The sequence below is a fragment of the Chiroxiphia lanceolata genome, chromosome 2, assembly GCF_009829145.1.
Source record: "Chiroxiphia lanceolata isolate bChiLan1 chromosome 2, bChiLan1.pri, whole genome shotgun sequence".
NCBI lineage: Eukaryota > Metazoa > Chordata > Aves > Passeriformes > Pipridae > Chiroxiphia > Chiroxiphia lanceolata.
Window position 1 is genome coordinate 98895771 of NC_045638.1, and position 24155 is coordinate 98919925.

The 24155-nt window shown below is 41.0% G+C and overlaps 1 protein-coding gene and 2 long non-coding RNA genes across 3 annotated transcripts in view; all 3 read left to right on the forward strand.

Moving 5' to 3' along the window:
• Positions 1-953: 953 nt before the first annotated feature.
• LOC116783222 lies at positions 954-4479 on the forward strand. The gene is made up of 3 exons (XR_004355568.1): positions 954-1064; positions 3623-3750; positions 4339-4479. It is a non-coding gene; the product is annotated as an uncharacterized LOC116783222 (long non-coding RNA).
• Positions 4480-4494: 15 nt separating this feature from the next.
• Positions 4495-8199, forward strand: LOC116783223. The gene is made up of 3 exons (XR_004355569.1): positions 4495-5362; positions 6150-6334; positions 7592-8199. It is a non-coding gene; the product is annotated as an uncharacterized LOC116783223 (long non-coding RNA).
• A 7700-nt stretch (positions 8200-15899) lies between these two features.
• The window catches only part of DCBLD2 (discoidin, CUB and LCCL domain containing 2), a 39619-nt gene continuing 31363 nt past the window's right edge, over positions 15900-24155 (forward strand). Inside the window, exon 1 of the mRNA XM_032680352.1 lies at positions 15900-16040. Coding sequence (XP_032536243.1) covers positions 15917-16040 — 124 coding nt within the window. The 5' untranslated portion in view covers positions 15900-15916. The remainder of the gene's footprint in view (positions 16041-24155) is intronic.

Genomic DNA, 24155 nt, shown 5'->3' on the forward strand with positions numbered 1-24155 from the left:
TTACCCTTGGTGAGTCAAGGGGGCATGACAGTGGGTGGGGTTCCTAGGGGGCACTTGGAGGTCCCTGAAAGTCCCTGTAGGGCACTTGGGGGTCTCTATGGGTCATTCGGGGGTCACTTATGGGTCTCTCTGAGATGCTTGGGGTCACTATGGAGCAGGATGTGGGTCTGGTGGTCACTTGTGGGTCCCTGAGGGCTTCTATGGAGCACTTGGGGGGTCCCTATAGGTCGCCTGGAGCTCTCTGTGGGGCACTTGGGGGTCTCTAAAGGTCCCTCTAGGCACTTATATGGTTGCTCTGGGTCACTCGGGGGTCACTATGGGACACTCGGGTAGCTTTGGAGGTCGCTATGGGACACCTCTGGGTCTCTATGCGATGTTTTGGGGCATCTGTGGGGTACTGGGGCGCCCCTGAGGGTCAGCGACAGGACGCGACACAGGACACGGTGCCAACAAACCCGGCCCTCTTTTATGCAAAAAATCCACAGATAGGCCGCCTGCCGGTGGGCGGAGCCACGCTCCTTTATGCAAATATAGCCATCTATGGCAAGCGTATGACGTGATGGTGAAGCCTCGCGCTGAAGACGAAAAGCGGCGGGGGGGCGGGAGGAAGCAGCGCTGAAGCTCCTGAGCTTTGGAGCCCCCAAAAACGGCGAGATGCCCTCCTGGGTCCCTCGGTGTCCCCGGCGGTCCCTCCATCTGTCCGCCCAGCCGCCGCTCGCCGCCGTTTCTCTGCCTTCCTCCTTCCCGGCCGCCGCACTCTGATTGGCCGCCGGCGTGAGGCGCGCAGTGCTCCCATTGGCTTGGCTCTTCGCGCGCCTCCGCAAAGTCGGGGGCTGATTGGTCAGCGCCACCGCAGCTCCCGGCGCTGTCCAGTTGCTAAGGGCAGCCGCACGCTGATTGGCTGAGCACCGAAAGCCCGGGAAGGCACCTCCCTGCCAGGGGGCGGGGTGTGCTGGGGCGCGCGGCGCGCTGATTGGCCCCGGGCGGAAATGGGAGGGGAGCGACCGAGGTGATATAAAGGGCGGCGCGGCGCGTGCCTCTGCGGTGTGGCGGCGGCGGGCAAGGTACGGGGGAGGGGGCAGAGGTTTAATCAGTCAATTAGCAAATGTAATTAATTAATAAAGTTAATAAGTTACCGTCGCTCGTGGGGTTGACTGAGATACTCATTGAGGCGTTAGTTGGCGCCGCGGAGGGTTTTGAGGCGGCTTGGGGGCTCAGTGGGGGAAATCCGAAGGGGTTTGGAGCCTGTTTCGAGTCCATGTATTGACTTAATTCGTTGCCTTAATTTAATCCATTGAGGGAATAATTTAAATACTTAATCGATTAATTAGTTTTAATCTCGGCTGTTTGGGGGAGCTTTGAGTCTTTTGAGGGGTTTCAGGTGTTTTCTGAGGATGTTTAGGGCTAAAAACGCCTTTTAAACCCCGGTTTTCCTCAAGTTAAGGCGAATTGCCTCAAATTTTTTCAATTACAGGCAACTTTTACCTCAGGTTCTTTAATTCTGATTAAATTTGTTCCATTTAAATGCGGTTTCAGGGCTTTTTTGCCCCATTTTGGAGCCAAATTTCTCTTTTAAACACTTTAACTTAATTTCCACCCTAATTAAACTAATTAACCCTAAAACTTAAATGTTTATTAATTAGTTGAAATGCAGTTATTAGCATTTGGTGGGTTTTTTGGTGCTTTCTTGAGGCGTTTCAGTGCCCAAAGCACCTTTACCCCCCGTTTTTTTAATATCACTGCTTTAATTTATTAATATTAATTTAACATTTATTTAATTTAGGAGGATTTCTATGGGGGTTTGAGTTTTTTTGGAGGCGTTTTTGAGGTATTTCAAGGGCAAAATCGCCTTTTCATCCTCCCCTTTCTTAAATAACTTAAATATTCTAATTTATTTCTATTTATTCCATCTTAGTCAGTTTTATTTAAATTCCGGGGCTTTTTGAGGTATTTTTGTGGCATTTTGGGTCTTTCCTGAGGCATTTTGGTGCCCCCAAACACTTTTTAACCCTTTCTTAAATATCACCTTAATTTTTTCCTATTTATTCCTATTTATTCACACTTAGAGGAGAGAAGGATATTCATATTTACTCAGGGCATTTTAATGCCAAAATCACTTTCCAACCCCCCTTTTTTAAAGTATAACTTAAATATCACTTTAGTTACTCATATTTAGTCAAATATAGTCAATTTTATTTGAATTTCGAGGGGGTTTGAATGGATTTTGTGTCTTTTTTGTGGCATTTGGGATGAAAATCACCTTTTCACCCTCTACTTTTGCTCAATAATTTATATATTTCCTTTATTACTCAAGTTTCGTCAATTATAGTCAATTTTATTACATCAGGGTTTTGAGGTGGTTTTGGAGCCTTTTGAGGGTTTCTTGGTCTTTTTTGAGGCATTTTAGAACCAAAATTGCCTTTTCACCCTACCCTGTCTTTAAACAATTTAAATATTTATATTTATTCAAATTTAGGATTCCAGCAAATGAGTCACAAGTTCTTTTGTGTGTGTGCATGAAAGTCTGTGAAAGTCTGACTTCTTTATTATTGTAGTGGAATTACAGTATAAACATACCAAAATTTGTAATAACCCAAATGGCTAGAGCTTTCAGAGTCAAGATAAGAAAAAAAACCCCAAGAATAAAAACCACTAAAAAAAGTGCAGCAGTAATCAACACAAATCCTATTGGGCTAAAGAAATCCCTCAACAGCTCTGGAAAAACTATAATGCCAGACTAAACCAGCTGTTGCAGGTGGATGTAAAACATACTAATTACTCCAAGTATAAAAATACATTTGTTGCCACTGTCTTCTGAATAATCTAATTTTGGACAAATATCGTACTATTATTTTGGAGGACCAAGTTAAAAGTTAAGCAAAAATTTGTGTTTTGTGGATTTTCTTTAAAATTCTCACACAGGGGATGAGTAATCTTTTAAATAATGAGTGGAAAAGAACCAAATTTTCCTTATGTTTGATAAATATGTTAAAGATAAGAACATTGCCGGACTGTCAAGAAAATACACACAAAGTTATTATGAATAAATGAATTGTTTCATGGATGACATAATAGGAAGGAATATTTCTTTTTAAAACCTGTAACTAAATTACATGCATAGATCAAAATGGATGAGAAAGGTACCTGCAAGGCCAACCTTGCAGTTGTCACAAGGGTGCAGTGGGGAAGCAGAGAGCACAGATCCTACAGGAATGATAGCAAGGGAAGGCCAGAAAGAGAAGCCATGTTCCAGCACTGTCTCCCTGGTTAGGGATGCCTGGCCAGCACCCCAGCACCACTGCTTATTTGTAGCAGATCCCTTGTGTCCTTTGACAGGGAAAAGAGCACTGCTTTTGAATTTGCCATTCACTACATTTCTGCTGCAGATTCAGTTGAATGTAGAGTGTTATATCTTATTATACCATGGCAGTTAAATGCATGAGAATTTTGAGGGCCTCTGTCTGTGCATCTGTGTGTGTGTGTGTGTGTACCTGTTTGAGTGCTTTCTGCTGTGATACCATACCAGCCAGACTGAGTGGATTTGGATGAAACAATGAGTATTTCTCTATATTATCATGCTGGTCCAGGTTTAAACTCATCCTAACTCAGTACTCTGGCTTAGGTGGAGAGCAAACCAACTGCCTTACGACAGTCATCTTCAGTTTGGTACTGGTTTGTGACCCAAGAAAGGATTTTCCCACTGACTGAGCTGAAGTAAGACAGAGGGGCTTGTCCTGAAAGTGAAGTAAGGTAAGTGAAAAAACCTCCAGGTGATCTCCATGAAAAAGATAGCAGGTTTAGCAGCCAAGGATGACGATGCAATTAACTGATAATGGGTAAAGAGGACTAGCAAAATAGTTCCAGTTCTCTGCTCTGAAATGAAATGTCATACTACAATATGGCAACTGGGTAAAGGAACACATTCAGTGTCTAATGACCTGTATCTTGCTTGTCAATAAAGTACTTGAGCAAGTAGTAGCTCTGCTTCCTTTGTTGATTGCAGCTGCTCTGTAGTGCTCACATTGTTGTAGTGATAGCCCAACCTTTCAAATTCCCATCATTCCTGTTTTTCTGCTTAGGATTTTTCAGCCCCTTATCCAAATGACTTTGGTAATGATTTAGTTGTTTAGTTGGTGAATTTTTGTGGCTGATTTTATCAAGTTTTTAGATGCATTTTTTATATTCTACACCAGGCTGCTGTTAGTAGCCCTTTGTGTAGCAAAGCCTCTATATTCTGGGCTGAAAAACTATATTTAGCAGTACCTTCTTCTGGAGCACAGTTTTCACCTGGCTCACTAATAAACCTCTGAAAGCCTAAACTGTCAAAAACACTTACAGACTTTGAGTTCCAAGGAGGGGACATGCCAGCTCTCATTCTCAGAAGGGTCAAACTCAAAGTACATCCATTCATAGTCACCTTCAGTCACCCCTATACGTAGGGTCTGAATGCATTTTCAACATGAGATTGTCACCTGCAGGAGGTTTGTATTTCCTTTATTTTTTTTTTTACTAAAATTGTATCAGAAAGCATAATACTTTCAGTTTTGAGACACTGGATTTGTTACACTACACTATAGACCCTCTGCATTTCTTTAACCAGACCTGTACAGTAATTCCCTGATTTTATCAGTTGCACCACTCATATGGTCACCCTCACAAATTAGGCAGCCTGAATAGCTGAGGATCTTAAAAGTTTCTGTGGAAATGTGAAATGGGAGCTGATTCCTTTCTTCCCTCCTAATGTATGTGTGCCTTGAGTATTTTAAGGCAACATCTACTTGTCTGGAAGAAGTAGCTTTAAAGTGATCAATTTTACCTGTAAATATTACACAGATGAAATCCCAGAAAAGAGTCTTTATTATAGTGGAAGAAATGAAGGTGGTTTAAAAAGAAAGCCACACAAAGATTATCTGAGTGCTGGAAAAAAAGCCCTACTGTGAAGGACAGAATGAATGCAATTCGCTAAGCTTATCAAAAAAGAGTTTGAAAGGTAACTTGATTGTAGCAGAGAAGTACTAACACACAGAGAACATACCATGTATTAAAAGGCTTTTTAACCTCAGGGAAGAGAATATAAGCAAAAACAAGAAAGGCCCTCTGGGCAAAGGTCCCTCCCTGGCATCCCTGGGGCAGGGATCCCTGAGAGTCCGGTGGGCAGCTTCAGGCTGTGCCGGCCGGCTTGGCGCTGGGCGACCTGCCTGTAAGCAGGGCTGGGTCCTTTGCTTTGCTTGGCGTTGGCCTTTTGCCATCGCGCTCCTGTGGCTGCCCAGAGAGAGGGGCAACCGCCCTGTAAGGAGGGCGAGAGTGCCCGTCTCCACACCCGAGGGCGGAAAGGGAGCTCTCCCGACCCCCAGCCCACACTGTAAGCAGGGCAGGGCTTTTTCCCTTGGCACCTTTGGTGCCTGCTGGTGGCCCTTGGCCAGAGTGACCCCCTGTAGTCGGGGTGTGTCACAGCCTCTGTCCCTTGCCCCTCAGCCCTCGTTCCCGTTAGTGGCAGCAAAGCCCATTAGTGGCAGTGTGGGCACCGTGACCCACCTGTTGGCAGGGCCTGGGGCTGGGCCTGCGCTGTGGGGCTGCCTGTCCTGCTGGTGATGTTCCAGCGTGAGCCCCCGACCTGATAATTTCCAATGGGGAAGCTTAGGGCGTGATATTCTGAGAAGATATAAGACAATCAGACTCTAAAAGAAAGGCAGTGAAAGCTACCAAGGGAGGTGAATTTTTGTTGTATTACAAAAGGGTGTGCTAGTTATTATGGGAAGAAATTCAGGTTATTAAAAAAAAAAAAGATATCAGGAAAAAATATTCTGAGACCAAAATACACTACAGTCCAGAGACATCTTCCAAAGGGAATCTTGGAAGCAGAAAAGCCTTGTAGTTTCAAAAGCGGATTTGACAAAGCAATAGAATAGGTCCTGCATTTTTAAGCTGGCTAGCAGAGATTTTTTCCAGCTGTAGCTTCTATGTGTCTGTGTTCCCTACCTTCTCTTTCCCCAACAGATGTTCTACTCCTCATTAAATAAGGAAGTATCAGCACCCTTTACTGGCTGTTCCTGAGTTTTCACTCATAATTAACCCCAGATTTAAAGTACTGCTGCACTGCTTTGCATCTATTCCACTGAAATAAATTCTGTGTATTTTTTCCCTTTGAGGTACAGTTCCTGCCCGTGGTTCAGCAAAGGAGGGGAAGGAAGAAATGCTACCTGCGGTTTAACAGTTCTGTGAATGAAAAACTTACTTTTAATGCACAGCTTGCAACCTGGTAGGACTCAAAACAAGGTGTATTTTATTAATTCTGTTTAATATCACACACTGAAGTTTGAGGCACCAATGGCAGGTGATTGATTTTTGTAAAAGTAGTTCCCATATCTCTAATTTCTTTACAATCTTTCTTTGTACATTGTCAGATTTAGGCGCAATTCCCCCTCAAACATTAGGCTGGAGTCATTCTTCATCTTCCAGGGTTAACTAATCCATCATTAGACCCATGCAGATCCACATGAAATGTTTGCTTTTAAAGCCAAGCTTTCTTACATCAGGTTTTGACATTTTATTCGCTTGGACAAGCTGATTAATGGTGTCAGCATTGTTCATTTGCTTTGCAATGTGTACTGAGCAGATGTTATACTGGCTTGTTGCCTCACGCTGAGCATGAAGAGGTAAATCCTGTGAGACCTTGCTTTTGTTAGCAGGTCAGTTACCAAAAGGTCAAATAACGTCCCTTGGTCTGTTTTATACATAACTATGATATTGATTAATTTTAGATATTTTGATTCAGTTATTCTGGGAGGGGCTTTCTGTTAGAAGTACAGGGCCAAAACCTGACATGTCAGATTAGGTGAAACGTCTGTTGACTGTAAGGGTATTTTCTTCTGTGAGGGTTTCCAGGTTGAAGCAGTTGTGAGTTGCTCTTATTATAGCTTGCATTTTTTCCTCTCAGGAGGCATGCAGGCAAGGCCTGTAGGGAGACCTAATGTCTTTTCATCAAGCCAATGGGATGTAAAAAAAGAATGTTTCAGGCACACAAATCCCTCTTTAGGTATGAAATGGAAACCACAAACTTCATGCTCAATACAGAATGAGAAGGGAACTTCAGAAATTAACCCGCTGAAGTAGGACTACAGCTAATAGAAGAGAATCAAGTGCATTGATATAAATTTCAGAAATAAGACTTTGCCACAAATTTCGAGTCAGATTTCCCAAAGCTCAGGAAGTATTCAGAACCAGAGGTTTTGGGCTCTTGTCACATAATCCTTTTAAACAAGGATTCCCTACTTTTTATTGTTGCTAGAGCAGGCTAGGCTGCCATGCCTCTCTGTCATTTAAAAGAACTACTGGACATACACACTCATTCCAGTACTTCCCAGGAAAATGGCACATCTGTGTTGCTGTGCCTTGTCTCAGTAACCCTGTCCGTTACTGCTCTAACCTCCTAATGTTCAATATGGTAATTCTTTCCCTTTAAGTTTGCCCATAAGATATGATTTAGTGAACCTTTTCCTTCCCATCTGCTGCAACTGCCTGTCCAAATTCTTCATGAGTCTCTCCAAATCAGTTTACACTAACATTTGTATAACTCATATCTCATTCACAGGAGAGACTGGCACTGCTAAGATTGCAATTCATCCAACAACTCACATCTTTCTCATGAAGTCTTGTCTGAGGAATACTGGGGCATGTGTCAGCAGAGAAGCTGTGGTGTTGCACTTCAACAGGAGTGTATGTCATTTGTGCCTCATATGTCTGAAAATGGAAAGGGGTTAGGGAACTGAGTATTGCCAGTCACAAAGTTCAAAAAAACTGCTAGGGCTGAAAATGCTATTTTACGAAGATGTGGGGTCAGGGAGTGCAAGTCTTTCTTCTATTTTTTGTTTTCTGGTTGATTTGGGCCATCTTTTAAAATTATTTCAACAACCATAATGGCCAGAAACTTACTGTTTTGTAGCATGTTTTATGTCTCTCTCTTTTTTTTTTTTTTTTTTTTTTAGTTTGTATTTTGATTCTCGAAACTCTTCATAAAGCTTGAATTTCATATAGAATAGCCCTATTTCTTCTTTAAATTTGATGATACGCTCTCATTTTCATGTATGTATTAGCAAAGTGTAATATTTCTTTTAAAGCTTTTAATATTTTCAGGCTTCCTTCCATTTAAAATTATAATTCTCTGCTATGTCAATTAAATGCTACACTGATTTTCTTGAAGTTGAGTAATTTTTGCCTTCAGTTCTGCCTCTGAATTTCATCAGCACCAGTTAGGGCTGTCCATCAGCAACACATTACTTAAACCTGTACAAAAGATATCCAGCTTTTTATCATTAATCTGGTATTTCTAGAATATATTTCTACATTTCAATTCTTCTCTTTTCACTACAATTCATTTTACTCATCGCTAATGTGGTTGCAGCTCAACTCAGCTCAGTTTGCTTTGCTGGGACTACATTTAATCAGGAAAAAAATTCAGGCTTGTCTCCAATTTCTTTATCTGGAGGAGAAAGAGCTGATATCAGCATGTTCATACCCTGATTAACAGTTTTAAGAACAGACAAAGTATAAAAGCTTGAAATAAATTAATTTATTTGCTAAGGAAATTACCAGTCTCATCTGCATCTATTTCTGAAACAGAAGATTTGTTTGAAGTTCTTCCTTTTGGATCTTAGCTTCCAGACACTGTCTTCCCAAATCCCAGGTTGCAACATCATAATCTCCCCTCAAGGTTCTGTTTACATCTGAGGCTCCCCTGTAGACAGCATTAGGTACAAATACATTAGAACTTAACATTAAGTTGTTCTCTGACGTTGATCCGTGGACATAGTATTTCTCTTTAGATGGATAGAGAGGCCTGAAATATGTGACACTTAATTCCTCTCTTTCACCTTCGTAAGGACAAAAGAAAGGGTTAATTTTTTATTAACCCTTTATTAACCCTTTTATGTTAATTATTTTCGTAATTTCATAAATATGATCTGGTCTCCACAAGCATGTAAAAAGAGCTTCATCAAAAATTTTTCTAGTTAGCACTGGTCAATTAGATTGGAAGCAGAAATCAGTGTAAATCAAATCATAATTTAACCTGTTACAGTGACTAAAGTAATACAGAGGCAAGAACAAATAAGGTTGCAGGCAGAGAAGATGTCTAGAACATTATAGGCAAGATACAGAATTTGGAGGAGGTGCATGTCATGAAAGGTTGTTTCAGCTTGGGCTTTGCATAAAAGAAGAAAAGCTAAAAGAGAAAACTAAAATCCTGACAAAAATGCAAAATTTTGAAGAGAAGGCAAAGAACAATACATTAACCATAAAACAGAGATAAAATGTATGGAAATAATTGAAGCAGCAGACTCATGATTCCTGATGCATCAAAATAGATACAGACTTAAGTCTGTATTCCAACAGAAGCTAAAGCCATGATTAAAATTTTGCCTGTGTTTATGTGCTTAATTAATCCTATAGTAGTCATAGTCTCCTCCTTCAGCTTTCACTGAGCTGTAGGATTCACTGCATCCTGGGAATTTAGATTGCTCAATACTTTGAAATACTGCTTTTATTTAAGTGTACCAAGCCCACAGTTACAAGATACAATTCGTCTTTAATGTTTTTCTAACAGTTTTTACTTGAAGGATCTTAGTAGTACTGGGCATTGATCCAATAAACATGAACTTGTTCAAAGGTAGAAGACAGTATATGAGATCCTCCCTAATATTTTCCTTCTTTATTTTGCCCTGTTTAAATAAGCAAAAAATAGCTTAATTTTTTCCCCAGCATCCATGAATTGTTTCACATATATAATGCAGTCAAACTGTAAAAGAAAATTGCTCTTGGAATTTATGCTACCATTTCCCCCTGATAATGACTTTAAAAAGTAAAATTAACAGATTTTCTTACCAAAATAACCCAGAAATAAATGTTAAATGTTTATTCTCTTTTAAAAACAGAAACCACTCAGCAACCAAATAACTCTGGAGTGTCAAATAAATGTGCTTTATGTACAGTCATGAGGCTCCTATCTGAAGTGAATTAAAAAATTATCTTAGGTCAGTATATCATGGTGGTTTTGTAAACGTCTTTCTGAGGACGAGATTAACTACACCCATTTATGTGAATAATATACAATCAATACCCATTTTCCTTTCTAAAATAGTTAATTAAAATCCATCTGCAACTAGGACTTTGTTGTTATTCTTAAAAAAAAAAATCAGCATAATAGGCAATTAAAACTGGAACAAAGAAAAAAGAAAACAAAGAGAGGAGGAGTAGAAGCATTTTTACTGAAAGCTATTACAAAAACCAGAATTCCCAAATGAGATGAAAAAGAGTAGCCAAGAGCAACAAAATATAGATCTTAAGGTCTAGCTCCTGCAGTCTTTTAGTACTACACATTTAGCTCATGCCACAGAGCAAGCTGCAGGATTCTGAAGTGTTTGCAAGATCAGACACCAACCATTCAGCTTGGCTGTAGGTTAGTAGTAACAACAGTTACTAAAATAACATTTGAAACACCATGTAAACTCCTGAAGTTCCAGAGATGTTTCCAGTCTCAAGAACTAACGATAGCTTAAATTACTCACAATTTTTCATGTATTTTCTTTCGATTTTTAATTTAAAATACTATGGAACCATTTATTAAAAGGTGTTTTCCAAGAAGCAGAAGGAAGAACTATAACTTTTTCAATAACAATTTCTGTTTAATTCAAACACTTTTAATAATTAAAAATAATAAGAAAAGGGTGGGGGTTTGTTCGAGTGTTGTTGTAGCTGTTATATTATAAAGCTGTATTTCAGTGAGTAATCCCTTTAAATACTCTGAAGCCTGGACAAATTTAGAGATGGCATATTTTTTCCATGGCATATTTTAAACGCACCTGCTGAGCTGGGTTCATGGGCAGGACACTGGGTCTATCTACTCTCAGGTAAAACAGCTACCTACCCACAGGGCTTAAAGATTTTGTTTAATATTAAATGATCCTTTTAGACTGGCATCAAGACATCCCTGTATTATAGTGAAGAAGTTTGCATGTTCAGTATATCTGCTGGATAGTTCACTGAGTCCAGGAGCATTTAAACCAACACAGCTTCACAAGAACATAGGAGGAACTAAAATAGAGCAGATGACCTTATTCAGGTCCCTCATTCTGGAATGAAATTTATGCATAATAAACTCCATGTTACTGCTAGAAAACATTTTGGCTAAAGAAAATGCTGCAGTTAGTTTAGTTTTGAGTATTATATGCTTAACATTATTTGTATACCTAAGCATGACATCCGAGCAAATTGCAAGACCTAACCTACTGGACATTTTGGAAAGCACTTCACAGAGTTAATGTGCCATAGTGAGGCATCTGGCTCTTGTTTACCTGGCATTAAGACCTCTTAATTTATCAGCCAAATTTGACTATACTGCCACTGTAGCTGTAATCTAAACAACCTTAAGAATATGCTCATTAAACAGATCGCTAGCAGATAGATTCTTTTGGCTGGAATTTTACCATAACCAGTGAAATTTGTTTTCTGGAAAAAGAGGTAAAATTATCTAATAATTCAGTGAATTGCAGAGAGAAACCATGAACCTGAATATAGATCTGGACTTGCTCACAAGTGAATATGTGGTAACAGTGCTAGTAATAACCTTCAGGTGTCTGCTGACATCAGAAAGGAGACATATGTCCCTTAGATGCACATACAGCACTTGTACTAGCTGGCTGGCTGGGCCTTTGAATTCTGTCACAGAAAAAATCTAGACCATGTGTTACGTATCAAGATTCAAGGGATAAGAAAATGGAGGTTCTAGCAATGATCTAATGTGTTAATACCATGAAGGAAGTCAATAATTTTTCTCCTTTAAATGCATTATTCCTTTTCTTCAAGTTCAGAAGAATCAACCTTTTCAGAGTAAGTTCTTATTTCAATTAGAGAACACAGATAAGTAACTACAGAAACCGGAAAGTTGAAATTTTTTTTGCTTATTTAGAACATCACCTTTGCTTATTTAGAACTATGGGAATTTCCTCCATAGTACATTACATATTGCCTTAGAATCCTATAGTCATAAGTGAGGTCAGAAGGGACCTTCAGGGGTTATCTAGTTCAACTCCTTCCTCAAACAGGTCTAATCAGATCAAGTTGATCAGGGCCATGGCCAGGGGAGTCCTGAACATCTCCAAATATGGAGATTCTATAACTGCTGTGAGCAACCTAGTCCTGTGTTTGACCATTCTCATGGTATTTTTCCCCCCTTTTATCTAGAATATGGAATTTACCGTGTTGCAACTTGTGTCCGTTGGCTCTTGTGCCATCATCGTGCACCTCTGAGAAGAGGCTAGTTCCATTTTCCAGTCCTGTCCTGCAGTCAGGAAGTTGTAAGCAGCAACAAGATCTCCTTTTAGCATTCTCTTCTCCAAGATGAAAATATCCAGCTGTCTCAGCATCTTCATGTGCATTGTGTTCTGCAACCTCTGGCTGTTTTGGAGGCCTTTTGATTGACTCTGTCCTATGTGTCAATATTGTTCTCTACTGGAGGGAGCCCAAAACTGGTCACAGTACTCAGATGAAGTCTCATGAAAGATCACTTCCCTGGCCCTCTTATTAATACACTTCAAGACGCCGTTGGCTGCCTTTGCTGCGAGGGCACACTGCTGACTCATATTTGAATTGTCCACTAGGACATCCAAGTTTAATTGTGCAGAGTTGCTTCCAAATAGCTCCCAGCCTGTGCTGTTGCATGGGGCTATTGCTTCCCAGATGCAGGACCTTGGGATTGCTCTTGTGGAGCTCCCTCTGAATAGCAGCCCTGCCCTCCAGCTGAATTCAGCTTTCGAAATGTAATGAAAGAATGTAAAAACCTAAAGAGCTGTGGTGGGAAAGAAGCCCAATTGCTCAGAAGCTTCTCAAGGGAAAATGAGAGAACCAGATGGAGATGATAGTTTCAGTTACCTCTAGAAGTTACTCACAATGGGAAGGAAATATTACAGAAATGCTTAGTTGGCTAAACATTCTCCTATCAGCAGTAAGAAGATGGTTTGGTCTTCTGTCTCATTATCTTGAAAAACAGTATTTGTGCTGATTTCTTAATACGTGTTGGCAACTTGCCTTATGAGATTGGTATCATATGTTATTATATTTGTATTTGCTTCCCACAGCATTTTAATTCTGTATCTGTTTTGATTTGATGACAGGGACAGTTCTAAGTCACAAACTAAAATGGAATCTTTATTACACAGTTCTGTTTCCCCCTGAGGAGATGCCTGGGAACTCTCATAGACCAAAATGTGCCGTACTCTGCCACTGGTGTACCTAAACTCATCCTGTGCTGAAATCTTCTGAGAAGAAGGAAGATTCTGGAAGCCAGGGTGACCATCTGGATTTATATAGTTCTTCAGATTGTTTTGTTGAATGAAAACCATGTATTAAGAAAACTCTTCCAAGCAGTTGCATTGCTAATTCTTTGGCTCTGTAGATTCTATGAATCTTTAAGGCTTTTAGGATGTATAACCTCTAATAGTTCGTCACTGCTGTTGTCAGGATGGTGTTCCCTGTGCAAAATATGCAACCGAGGGCTCCACAAAAACCATTTCTGGTCAAGGAATGTGGCTTTGGGACAAATTTCGAAGATAGATGAAGCAAATTCTGCCTCTGGCTGCTCTTAGGAATTCTACAAGTTTTCACATCCCATTTAAAAATCAACCCTCTCACAGATTCAGATCCTCCTTTTTTACATGAACAAATCAAAACATTTAGAATACTGAAATCAAGCCAACAAAACACCTTCACAACACAACATAACACAGGAGGAAACCTCTATCAGGTTCACCAGAGACTGTTATTGAGTTATGTGTAGGATGTTCAGATGTTCCTGTTAATGCACAACACTACTAAGCCACAAATTATTCAAGGAGTGATTTTTCCAGTACACAACAAATACCACTAATGATTAGTGATCTTAGGAATGCGCTCTCTGTAGGATAGAAAGGATATTATTGTAGTGATATAACTCCTTCACGTGACCTATGGCATGAACTTCTGTGTTTGGTGAAAGGAAGACAAAGGGACACATATAAATTGTTTTTGATTCATCTTCCATTACGTGTTGCACAATGTCTCGTTGACTATTACATCTTACAAGCTGACTTAAACCAGCCTCATCTGTGATATCCTTCCATTGACTTTGCTTTCATAGGGGTCTCTTCCTGTATCACTAAAAAGGTTTCAAAAGGGGGAAAATATGAAATGTTCTAAAATCCTCACGTTTATCATTCCCTAAATATATGACACTCCACCTCTTGGCAGCTATGGCACAAGTATGGGCCAAACAAGTAAAAAATGTGCATCAAAATTTTGCTGTCTTTAATCTGAGCAACAAAATCTATTCTGGATTCTTCCATGATTTGGCACAAGTGGTATGGTTGATATGCTCGACGAAGGAGAGATAATGCCCTACATGTTTCTTTGTGAGGGAAAAAAAAAAGCCCCTATTAAGCCCTAAGCATAGACTTGGACATAGATCAGTTTTCAGCATCTTAACAAGGAACAGTAATGTTAAAACCTAATCTAAATAGTTCTCCGAGTAACTCTGTGGATTGGCATAAACACGAACCATCCTCAAATAGTTTTTCTGACATTTTGGTGGAGCCTGCACTAGACTACCCTGGCCAGAAAAGCAGTATCAGTGTCTTAGAGCTGTTTGAGAGAAGTGGGTAATGATTTCTTCCTTAAGACACTTTTTACAGTGGAACTGTTGCACCTGGATACCACCAAGGTATCCAGCGCTTCCACAGCAGAAAGGATGGACCATGGGGCCTGTAATGGCTGAAAGGCTGATCTTTGGAACCTGTGGAGTCCAAAGTCCCTTCTCCTTTATGGTGAGAGAGAGCATGGTCAGTGGAGTGCAGAGTATGTTTGAATCATGAAGCTGAAAGAAATGTTAAATGATATCTGTGTAGGTGTGGCTCCCGCCCTTCCTCTTTGCCCTCTGACCTCACTGCTGGGAGGAATCTCGGCTGTGACTGCAGCTGTGGAAGCATGGACATGGCAACATTTCATCAGCATCTGAAAATTACATTCTTTTCATCTACTACTGAAAACCATGTAACAAGCTGTTCCGTTGCCTGATGATGGTGGTATTACAAGGGTGACTCTTTGATGCTATCAGTGCTTAGGGTGCTGTTTTTTCCTCCCAAATATGCTTGACAACATAGGGGTACTAATTCAGTACTGTTACTGTAAATCTGTGCAAATTTGCTATTTTGCCTTCTTGTGACTGTAAGACTTAAAAGTTACTTTTTTTTTTTTTAAGTGTTTATTCCCCAGGGTTGAATTCAGCCTGCTAAGGCAAGGCTGATTACACACGGTATGTGTTCAAAACCTAGAGGACTAAAACTGCCATGGCTTGGGACCTTGCAGCCAAGCTGAATTCACATTTGCGTGTGGAGATCTGTGACACCAGATTATCCTCTTCTCTTAACAACAGCAATAGTCGTGTTTCCAAGGAGTTTTGTTTGGTTTTTTTCCCAGCAATTTTGCTTCACTTAATCTCTGCTTTGGGAGAAAAATCGGAGTACTGTCAGCCAACTCGTAAAGAAGGACGGAGGCGGAATGAGGCGGGAATTTAGGGGCTGACTCCCAGGGAGTTTGGGGCCGTGAACCCCGCGCAGGCCGCCCAGGAGGGCGCGGCTCGGGGGCCCCTCGCTCGGCGGGGCCGCGGACGGAGGCGCCGCCGGTCCCCGGGGCTCCCGCGGCGCCCGGGGCCGGCCGTGCGGGGCGGCGGGGGGGCGGCAGGAAGCGGGGCGGCCCCGCCGCGCCCCCGGAAGCGGTTGGGCGGCCGCGGGCTGGCGGGCGCGCAGGGCAGGGCAGAGACGCGGCCCGGCGCCGCCGCCCCGCAGCCCGCGATGCCCTCGGAGCGCCGGCCGCGCTGCCCACGCCGCGGGGCATGGTGAGCACGGGGCGGCCGCTCCCCGCGGGGACCCGCCGGGCGGCCTCGCTGCTCCGCCCCAGCCTCCTCCTCCTCCTCCTGCTGCTGCTGCTGCTGCTGCGAGGCACCGGGGCGCAGAAAGGTGGGTGCTGAGCGGGCGGGCGAGCCCCGCTACCCGGGGGCTCGTCAGATCAACCCTCCGGGGCTCTGCTGCTGCGAGGGGCAGCCCCCGCCGCTGGTCTCCCCCCCGGCGTGTGGCCCCACTCCCCGAACCTGCCCCCTCCTGGGGCAACAAAGGGCGAGAGAGGAGCCGCGTTTTTGAAAAAAAAAAAAAATAAAAATAACCACACTCTTTTTTGCTCCCCAGGGGGAGGTGGCTGCGGGAGTGCTTCGCCCCGGCGAGGCACGACCGGGGTGGCTCGGGAGGGGCTGTGGAGGCAGTTCTGGGGCACAGGGGCACTCCGGGGGCGGAGGGCGCCGTGGGGTTTGCCCTCCCGGACAGCATCCCGTGTCGGGGCAGCTGCGCGAGGCGCCGGGGTTTGTCCTCCTTCAGACTCCGTGTGAAGTGGTTGGTGTGAGCGAGGAGGCGGATAAAGGGGAGATTCTGCTTGCTGTGAAAATGAGCTTACACGCGCCCAAGAGTGTGTAGAAGCGCGTATAGGGGTGAGAGCGACAGAATAGAGTAGGACTTTTTTGTTGTTGTTTAGAGAAATCGGCGAAATTTCTCCTCTTAGGGCGGAATGAATGATCAGGCTGTAGCACTTTGAAAATTACGGGGCACAGTTTGGTCACTTCATGGCAGAAGATCAGAGGATGCCACAGGAACTGTCACTTGGGTCATATGCTTGGGAGAAAGTGGTGGGAAGTGAGTGTTTTGACAGCATCATGAGACTTTCGCCTCTGTGAGTACAGGGATTGAGAAGATAAATTTTATGGTTTTCAATTCCTCTTGCTTCTTTGAACTGGTCTTGCATTGCTTCAGAAACTGGTATCTGTTTTCACATAACTTTCTCTTTCTGTACATCTCAGAGATGGAAGTATGATTCAGTGCCACAAATGCTGTATTTAAATACACAAAGGGAGCAAGAAATATATGCTCTCTTTTGTTTTTACATTTTAATTAAATATATAGCATTAATTAATTAAAACTTTTTTTAATTGAGAAAAATCAGAGATTTGTCTGTAGAGCAAGCTAGTCATGTGGACTTACCTTTTTCTTGTATTTCCAGCTAATTGCATTTAATTTTAAGTATGTTTCTGTACACATATGAAGCTAATGCTAATAAGCATTTGACAAACCTGATTTTGTTTTGTTTTAGAGGAGAAGAAGACCCATTTGCTTTTGAGAGGAAATTGTGCAATTTTAACATTCAGTCTTTTGAAGGTTGCTGCTGAGAGTCAGGCAATAGCAAGGTGTTAGTTTGTGCTGTAGGAGCATCACACTCCAAATACTTGTGCTGATGTGACACTTGTCTGACCTCTTGGTGAGCAGACTGACTTTGTTATTCTAGGAGAAAACTGAAATAACTGTGGGGGGTAGGGAAGGGTCATAATTTTCCTCCAGATGATTGAGTGGAACTGGCTCAGTGCGTGGTCAGAGCTGTCTTAAAGGGGATGGGACCATGCAGCAAGAGGTGGCACTGTGTGGAGAGCAGGCTTTGAAGTATATGTCACTTTATCTTTCTGTACTTTGAGAAACCACTGAAGAGCTCCTACCTGGAATTTCAGTTTACAGTGTCCCTCTAGTTACTGCCTAAAGTTTTCACAGAAGTCTTGCTTTTGAGCAGGAGCGGAACCTCTTTATTGACAAACTTCATTTGATTTGGTAACAAAAATCAGAGCTTTTTTTGAGGTTGGGGTCTCTGGTGTTGTCAAATACAATGCTTCAGTATGAGAAACTGCTGGAGCTTCTAAGAAGAGTTCTGCTTGTGAGGGACTGTTTCCTAGCCAAAATATTTTCATTTATCTTATTCCAGAGAAGGTTGGGGAGCCCATCTCCTGTATCATTAAATGCTGGCATAGTTCTAATTTGGATAAAACTCCCATACAGAAAGGAAACTGCTTTCTTGCCCGTGAAGGGTCTGCACAAAGCTGTTACTCAGTGTATTAAATACATGCTCAGGCTTCTAAGAGAATATGTTGGTTGACAATGAAAGTAACTGAGACTTAGGAAATTCCACAGTTAAAGTTGCTTTTAAACTCTTTTATAAAAGTACAGTGAGTGATACTATGTAGGAATCTAGCCTCATTCATTATGTTAGAGAGACTGATCCTCTGTTAATAAGCAACTATGCATTTTCTTTTCTGCTGTTCAGAAGCTCTAAGCCTCACATACTACATGGTACTTAAATATTTTTCTAAAGGTAGAGTGTTGTCATTTCTCATGTGCTTTTCTGTAGAGCACCTCCCTGATATGAACTGATTTAAAAATAATAATAGGGTTTTGGTCAACGTGAAGCTTGTTTTTAGTATTGGGTCAAATGTTCTCCTCCTCTCCTTCCAGAGAACAGCAAACTGAGAAATGAAAAAGGGCAGGTATTGTTGTGGTGAATATGTTTTTCACTTAATAGCCCAGTGTATTATCTTGTAGGATTTGAGCGAGATTTTTTTCAGTTTGTCATATTTTAAATCATTCAGTGTATGTAATTCAGCATTCCTGGGTAAAAGGTTTGAACTTGAGCGTCTCACTGTCTTGGAAAATTATGAACACCTTCAGAAGACCCTCATGCTGCATTTCATAGTCTCGTGCACTGGGGAATGTCCAGCCGATGGCTGCGCAGGTCAGCTCTTCGGATTTTTGAAACAGTTCTGTAGTGACTTTAGCTCCTGCTCATGAGGAAATTGATATTTGAAAAATACTTAAAGTGTTTTATTTGTTTTTCATGTAATTAAGCAGGTGTGAATGAAAGCAGGCCAGCACCATGTAAGCTTCCTGCTCTTTGTGGATTGCGTTTTAAGAAACAGTGCTCTTAGCAGATGTTTAGCTATTGACATAAATTTAGTATGGCCTGTTCGTTAGCTAAGTTTAACCTCTTTTTTTTTAATTTAGAAAAACACAGCTACATGAGAAATGGTTCCGTAGCTTTCATCAAAGTAAAATTGAATAATGGCTCAGTTATTCTGAAGGTATGAAGCTTATAGGGTCTGTGGAGCAATAACTTTGTTATCACACGTAGTTTGGTAACCATCTGTTGGGAAAAAAAGCCTAAAGTTAAAAGTAACCTTTGATTCTGAAGTTGATTCCCAAGTGACTTGAAGCAGATTTGTTTGTAACCTTTTATTTAAAGAAATTAATGTAGGATGCTTGTTTTTGAATGTGATTACCTGTATTTTGTTCTAATCAGATAGCAGCTCATCAGGATGTTGTTATATCCTCAAAACACGTTGAAGTAAGTGCAAGAAAGTGATTCACCACTGTAGTGTAAAGTTTGCTTCAGTGTAGAAAAGAAAAAGAATTTTTGACTGTATACTGCTGAGTTAACACGATCTGAAAATCCAGGTGAAAGAGCTAATGACTCTATGCCCATTGAACCTAACAAAATGGTTTTGCATGTCCTCACACTTTGTGATTGAGCTTCAGTATTTGTGGATCCTTTGTGTGTTCCCTGTTCCTTTTCACTTCTGTGTGCACTCCCCTTCTCTCCACAGTGCTCCTGGTCTCACCTCTACACATCTGGCAAGGCAGCAGACAATGGTGGCTTTGACTGGGGCCAGTCCAGAATTTGGTATGTGCTGATCCGTCAGCCTTAATTTGGGGAGAAGAAAGGAAAGAGAAGATACTTCTAGCTTCATATCCATCCCCTGGCCAAGAGGGAGGGAGAGACTGTAGCTTCCCCTTGATGTCCTGGAAGAGATGATTTTTTTCTAGAACAGGGGACTGACAAGGTTCCAGCTGCCAGGGTGGCCCATTGCAGGTTTTTTTTTTCTGCTGCAGAGAGGTCCTGGCGTGTGAATATAAAGCACTACCACAAAACCATCTGCCATATGAGCAATTGTCATGAGTTGCCCTTCATACAAGTGCTGTTTTGTATTCTTGCTAAATTAGATTGGGTGGTGTCTCATTGCCCCTTGTATCTGTTTTCCTTAGCTGAGCTCATCTGGGGGGAAGGGAGTCACAGCCAAACCCTCAAGGAATTATTTTGATTTAAAAGACCCCCAGATCTTTGGATGAGAGATTTATTATACTTCAAATTAACATCAGAATAAGTGTTTTATAATGAGGAGGGCAGTGCTCTAATGAGCTACTTGACTTTGCTAATGGGACAATTTTACTTAAGAATGCCGAGTGTTTTGAAGATGAGGTTGCGGTTGCGGGAGTAGAGACTTGAGGATTCAGGGATTGGTGCCATGTAGACAGGAGTGCTGAGGCAAATCCCTTTCATCCTTGTGTTGAGAGGTATGGAAGAATTTTTCAAGACCAGGGCTTAAAGTTCTGCCAGGCTTATTCCGGTTTTGTCATGCTCTTTTTCACTTCCCAGCATTGCACCTTGAGGAGGACGAACAGTGCTCCAGAGAATTGTGTGGAGGAATGCTGGTCCTGGGGGGAAGTGAGCTGTATATTGGAAGTATAGACCTAAAAAGGGTGAACAAGAATCTCTGAAAAGTTATTTTTCCTCCTCCATTTAATGAGCCTTATTTTAAGTGGTTGAGTCTGGTGGACAGAAGGTACATACATGTGTTCTGCAGAGACATCCTTTCTGGGTGGTTGCCTTGGTGGTTTTGTTCAGCCCAGCTCATCTTTAGGAGTCTGTTGAGGTTGTGCTAGCCTAGTCTGCTCCTGTAAAGCAAACAGGAATCACTGTTTTGTGTAAATACTCTTAGAGTTCTTGGACTTGGTCCCAGAATGTACTGCATTTTGGATTTAAGTAGTACAATGTATATTGGTTTTATATATATATCTGTGTATATATATATATATATATATATATATGCGCACACACACATACGTATATACACACACATATATATATGTAAAAATAAAGCATCTGAGCTACTGTTAAAAAGGTAATGTAACTGTTCTTTTAGAAGCTTATATGCTGTTGCTGTGTGCATCTCAAGCCAGCGACCTTCTGGCATGTTGGTGCGGTCTTTAGGAAAACTGTTTACCTACTACTGAGTGGAGAAGTTCAGCTTTCAAAATTTGCAGGAGTGTTTTCTTACGTTATTCATATAAGAGAAAAATAATCTGTCTCCATTTTCTGCAGTTCTGCCACCTGCTTTGTACTCTGGGAAATGATGCATTAGGTTTTTAATGTGATCACTGCTGTTCTGTGTAGTTTCAATCATCAGCTAGTTAAGCGCTGCCTTGAATGCATCAGCTTTCATAGCTCAGATAGTCATCAGTTCAAATGCAATCCTTGTTGGAATTGCTGCTCAGCATATTGTGAAATGTTTCTACGTTGTTATTTTATCTATATTTTAAAAGGCTTTTAAGTAAGCTGTTCCATGTCACCCCCACTTTTGTAGCTGCGCTCTGTGCTTTGGGGAAAGCACTTAGTATTTTTTTTACTTGGAATTTGTTTTGTAGTCTAAGGATTTCCTTCCCCTCATGCATTTTCTGATCGAGTTGCTTTTAGATTAATTTCTTTAAATCAAATATTGTGGAACATCTGTGGTCCTTTTATTTAAAACAGTGGTATAGTTCAAACCATTGTCCAAGCATGGAGTGTGGATTTCTTAATAAACTGCGATTAGGGAAGGTGGGGAGGGAGAGTAGTAGTAATGTTAATGTCAAAGGCCAAGTAGTAACTTGCATTAAAATAAGATCTATAAAATTGTCAGTGCTGGCTATTTTATACCCAGTGGTGGGTTGTTGTCTGTGAAGCCTGTTCATTAATGGAGCAAGACTGTGAAATACCAGATTTTGCTAAGCTCCATCCTTTGCCTTCCATTATTGGAGGCAAACAGTTTGAGCTGTGCTATTCATATTGTACTGGAGCTTATTGCTTGATAATTGAACACTTTTTATGTTATTTGAGTTAAAAATTATACTTGAAAATGTAATAGTGATTTGACATTTGGACCACAGAATAACACATTGATTTTGAAAATGGCTTCTGTTTGATGAATTCTTTGTCTAGTGCTTGAAAAAGAAAACAAACCCCAGCCCTTGGATGGGTAAGAAACATTTAACCTGTGCTGTTTGTTTTTGGATATGTTGTTTCTGCTGTTTCCCTGCATGACCACTTAGTTTCCCTTGGTGAAGAGCTGTAAAAGGATAACATTTATTTATGTTGCTAAAGTCTTCAAAAATTAAATTAAAGCAGATAACTCACATCTGTTTACCTGTCTCAATTATTTCAATCAGTTGGACCTTGGCATTGCAACACAGTCGCTTGGTACTGCTTATGGCCTTTGGATGCTTCCTGTTGGCATTTCTTACAAAATCTCTGGTTGCAGTTGTGTGGGTTGCATTCTTTTTTTCTCTGCAAATACCGAGAGCTAGTCTGTGAGGTTTAGACCAGCAAACAGCTGATGGGTACTGAAGCTCAGTGATTAGTTATCTCTTTGACTTTGTGAGATGAGTTGCATCCTGAAAATCAAACTCATCAGTGTTTCTCTTTACAAAAAATGATAACTCATAATTCTAAATATTTTGCTGCAAGTTTCCACCTCCTTAGCTATAAAACAACTGAAATATGTTTGCAGTAGCAACATAAAATATAAGCGCGTGAACCACCAGAAGTGCAAGGATTCCTAGCAGCTCTTGGCAATTGTTTAAAAAAGGTAAATTCTTTTGAAGAAAAGAATTCCTGGAAGCAGAATATATGTAGATGGGGACTGGATATGTACATGTCAGATGCCTGCTTTTAATGTGTGTTAACGTGGAAAGGACATTTTGGCCTGTTCACTGGTCTCTGTAGAATTGGTGTTTTGCGTTGTGACTCGGGTAGTCATTATTTTCTTACAGTCACTTGACTTCTGATCCTAACAACCTCTGTTCTTAGTATCTGACTGAAAATACGAAATTCTGTCCTAGTGATAGGAATTCCATGCATCTTGTTTCTGAGTGGTATCACAGTTAGGAAAGTTCCAGTTCTGCACCCTTGTTACGATAACGTACATAGCTACGGCATTAGTGAGTGTTGTTGTGTAAGCTGAATCAAGTTTATGAACTTAGTGGTGTCATCCTTGGCAGTACTAGTAAGTGCATTTTTAAGAATTTCTGAGAAACAGATGGTGTAGTGGTGGTGGGTTGTTTTGTATTTTGTTTATTTGTTTTCCCACACGGGTGTTTAAAGCATGCTAGCTTTAGAAATAGTTACAAATTCTCTCTCTTGAGGTACCACCACTCGAGTCCGAAAACTTCCCAGAAGGAAATTTAATGCAACGTCCTAAATTCCCTTTGGTTAGCATAGTGACTAGCCAACTGTAAGTAGTTGTGGTACACAAGAAATCATACTTAAAAGGGCCCTTCTGGTCACTATTGTGAATCCATCTTTCTGTAAAATGACTTATAAATTAGGATCAGAGAAGTTCAAATTTGCACTTTTTTCTTTTTAAGAGATAGAGTCTGGAGGTTTTTTATTGTGTAGGTTTGGGGTTTTTTTTTGGTTGTGGTTTTTTTTTTTTCCAGTTTTTTGGGGGGAGGGGGTTGGGCTTTCTTTTGTTCTTTGGGGTTTTTTTAAGGAAATATTTCTCTAGTGCTTTTTTTACACTGGAGTTTGTCTTTCATTGGCAAAACTGTATTACAGCAGTTTTGTTAATTGTGGTATTAAAGAAAAAAGCTATTTTAAAATTTTTTTTTGTTCTATTCTGCATGGATATCTTTGATTTTGTTAACATTTTTCATTGTTCAGTAAAAGTTTTAAGTAAGTATATTATATTTTAACATTCCTGCATTCTTTATGATGTGAAAACTCAATTCAACTCCAGCAAAATCACAGGACACTGCCTTACTACCCATGTTCCAGAGATCATGCATCATTTATATACTGAAAAATGAAAATAGAATCAATAGTCAGGTCATCTATATGCTTTATTAAACACTTCTGTCTTCACTTTATAATTTCCCTTGTTAATCCCACCTCTAAACTCTCCTCCCAGATTTTTGAAGTTCTTTCCAAATTTACTTTCAGCTCAAGGAAGAGGTTTTGTCTTCCAGGATTGGAATAACATCCATCAGAATGACAATCCTTGCCAGCTACTAATCTTTGGATTGTCAGTCTTGCTGAAATTTGATGTATTGTGCATGAGGCCCCATGGATTCTCTTTTTAAACTTTTTCCCTCACAATGGTTCTTCTGATAGAACCATTT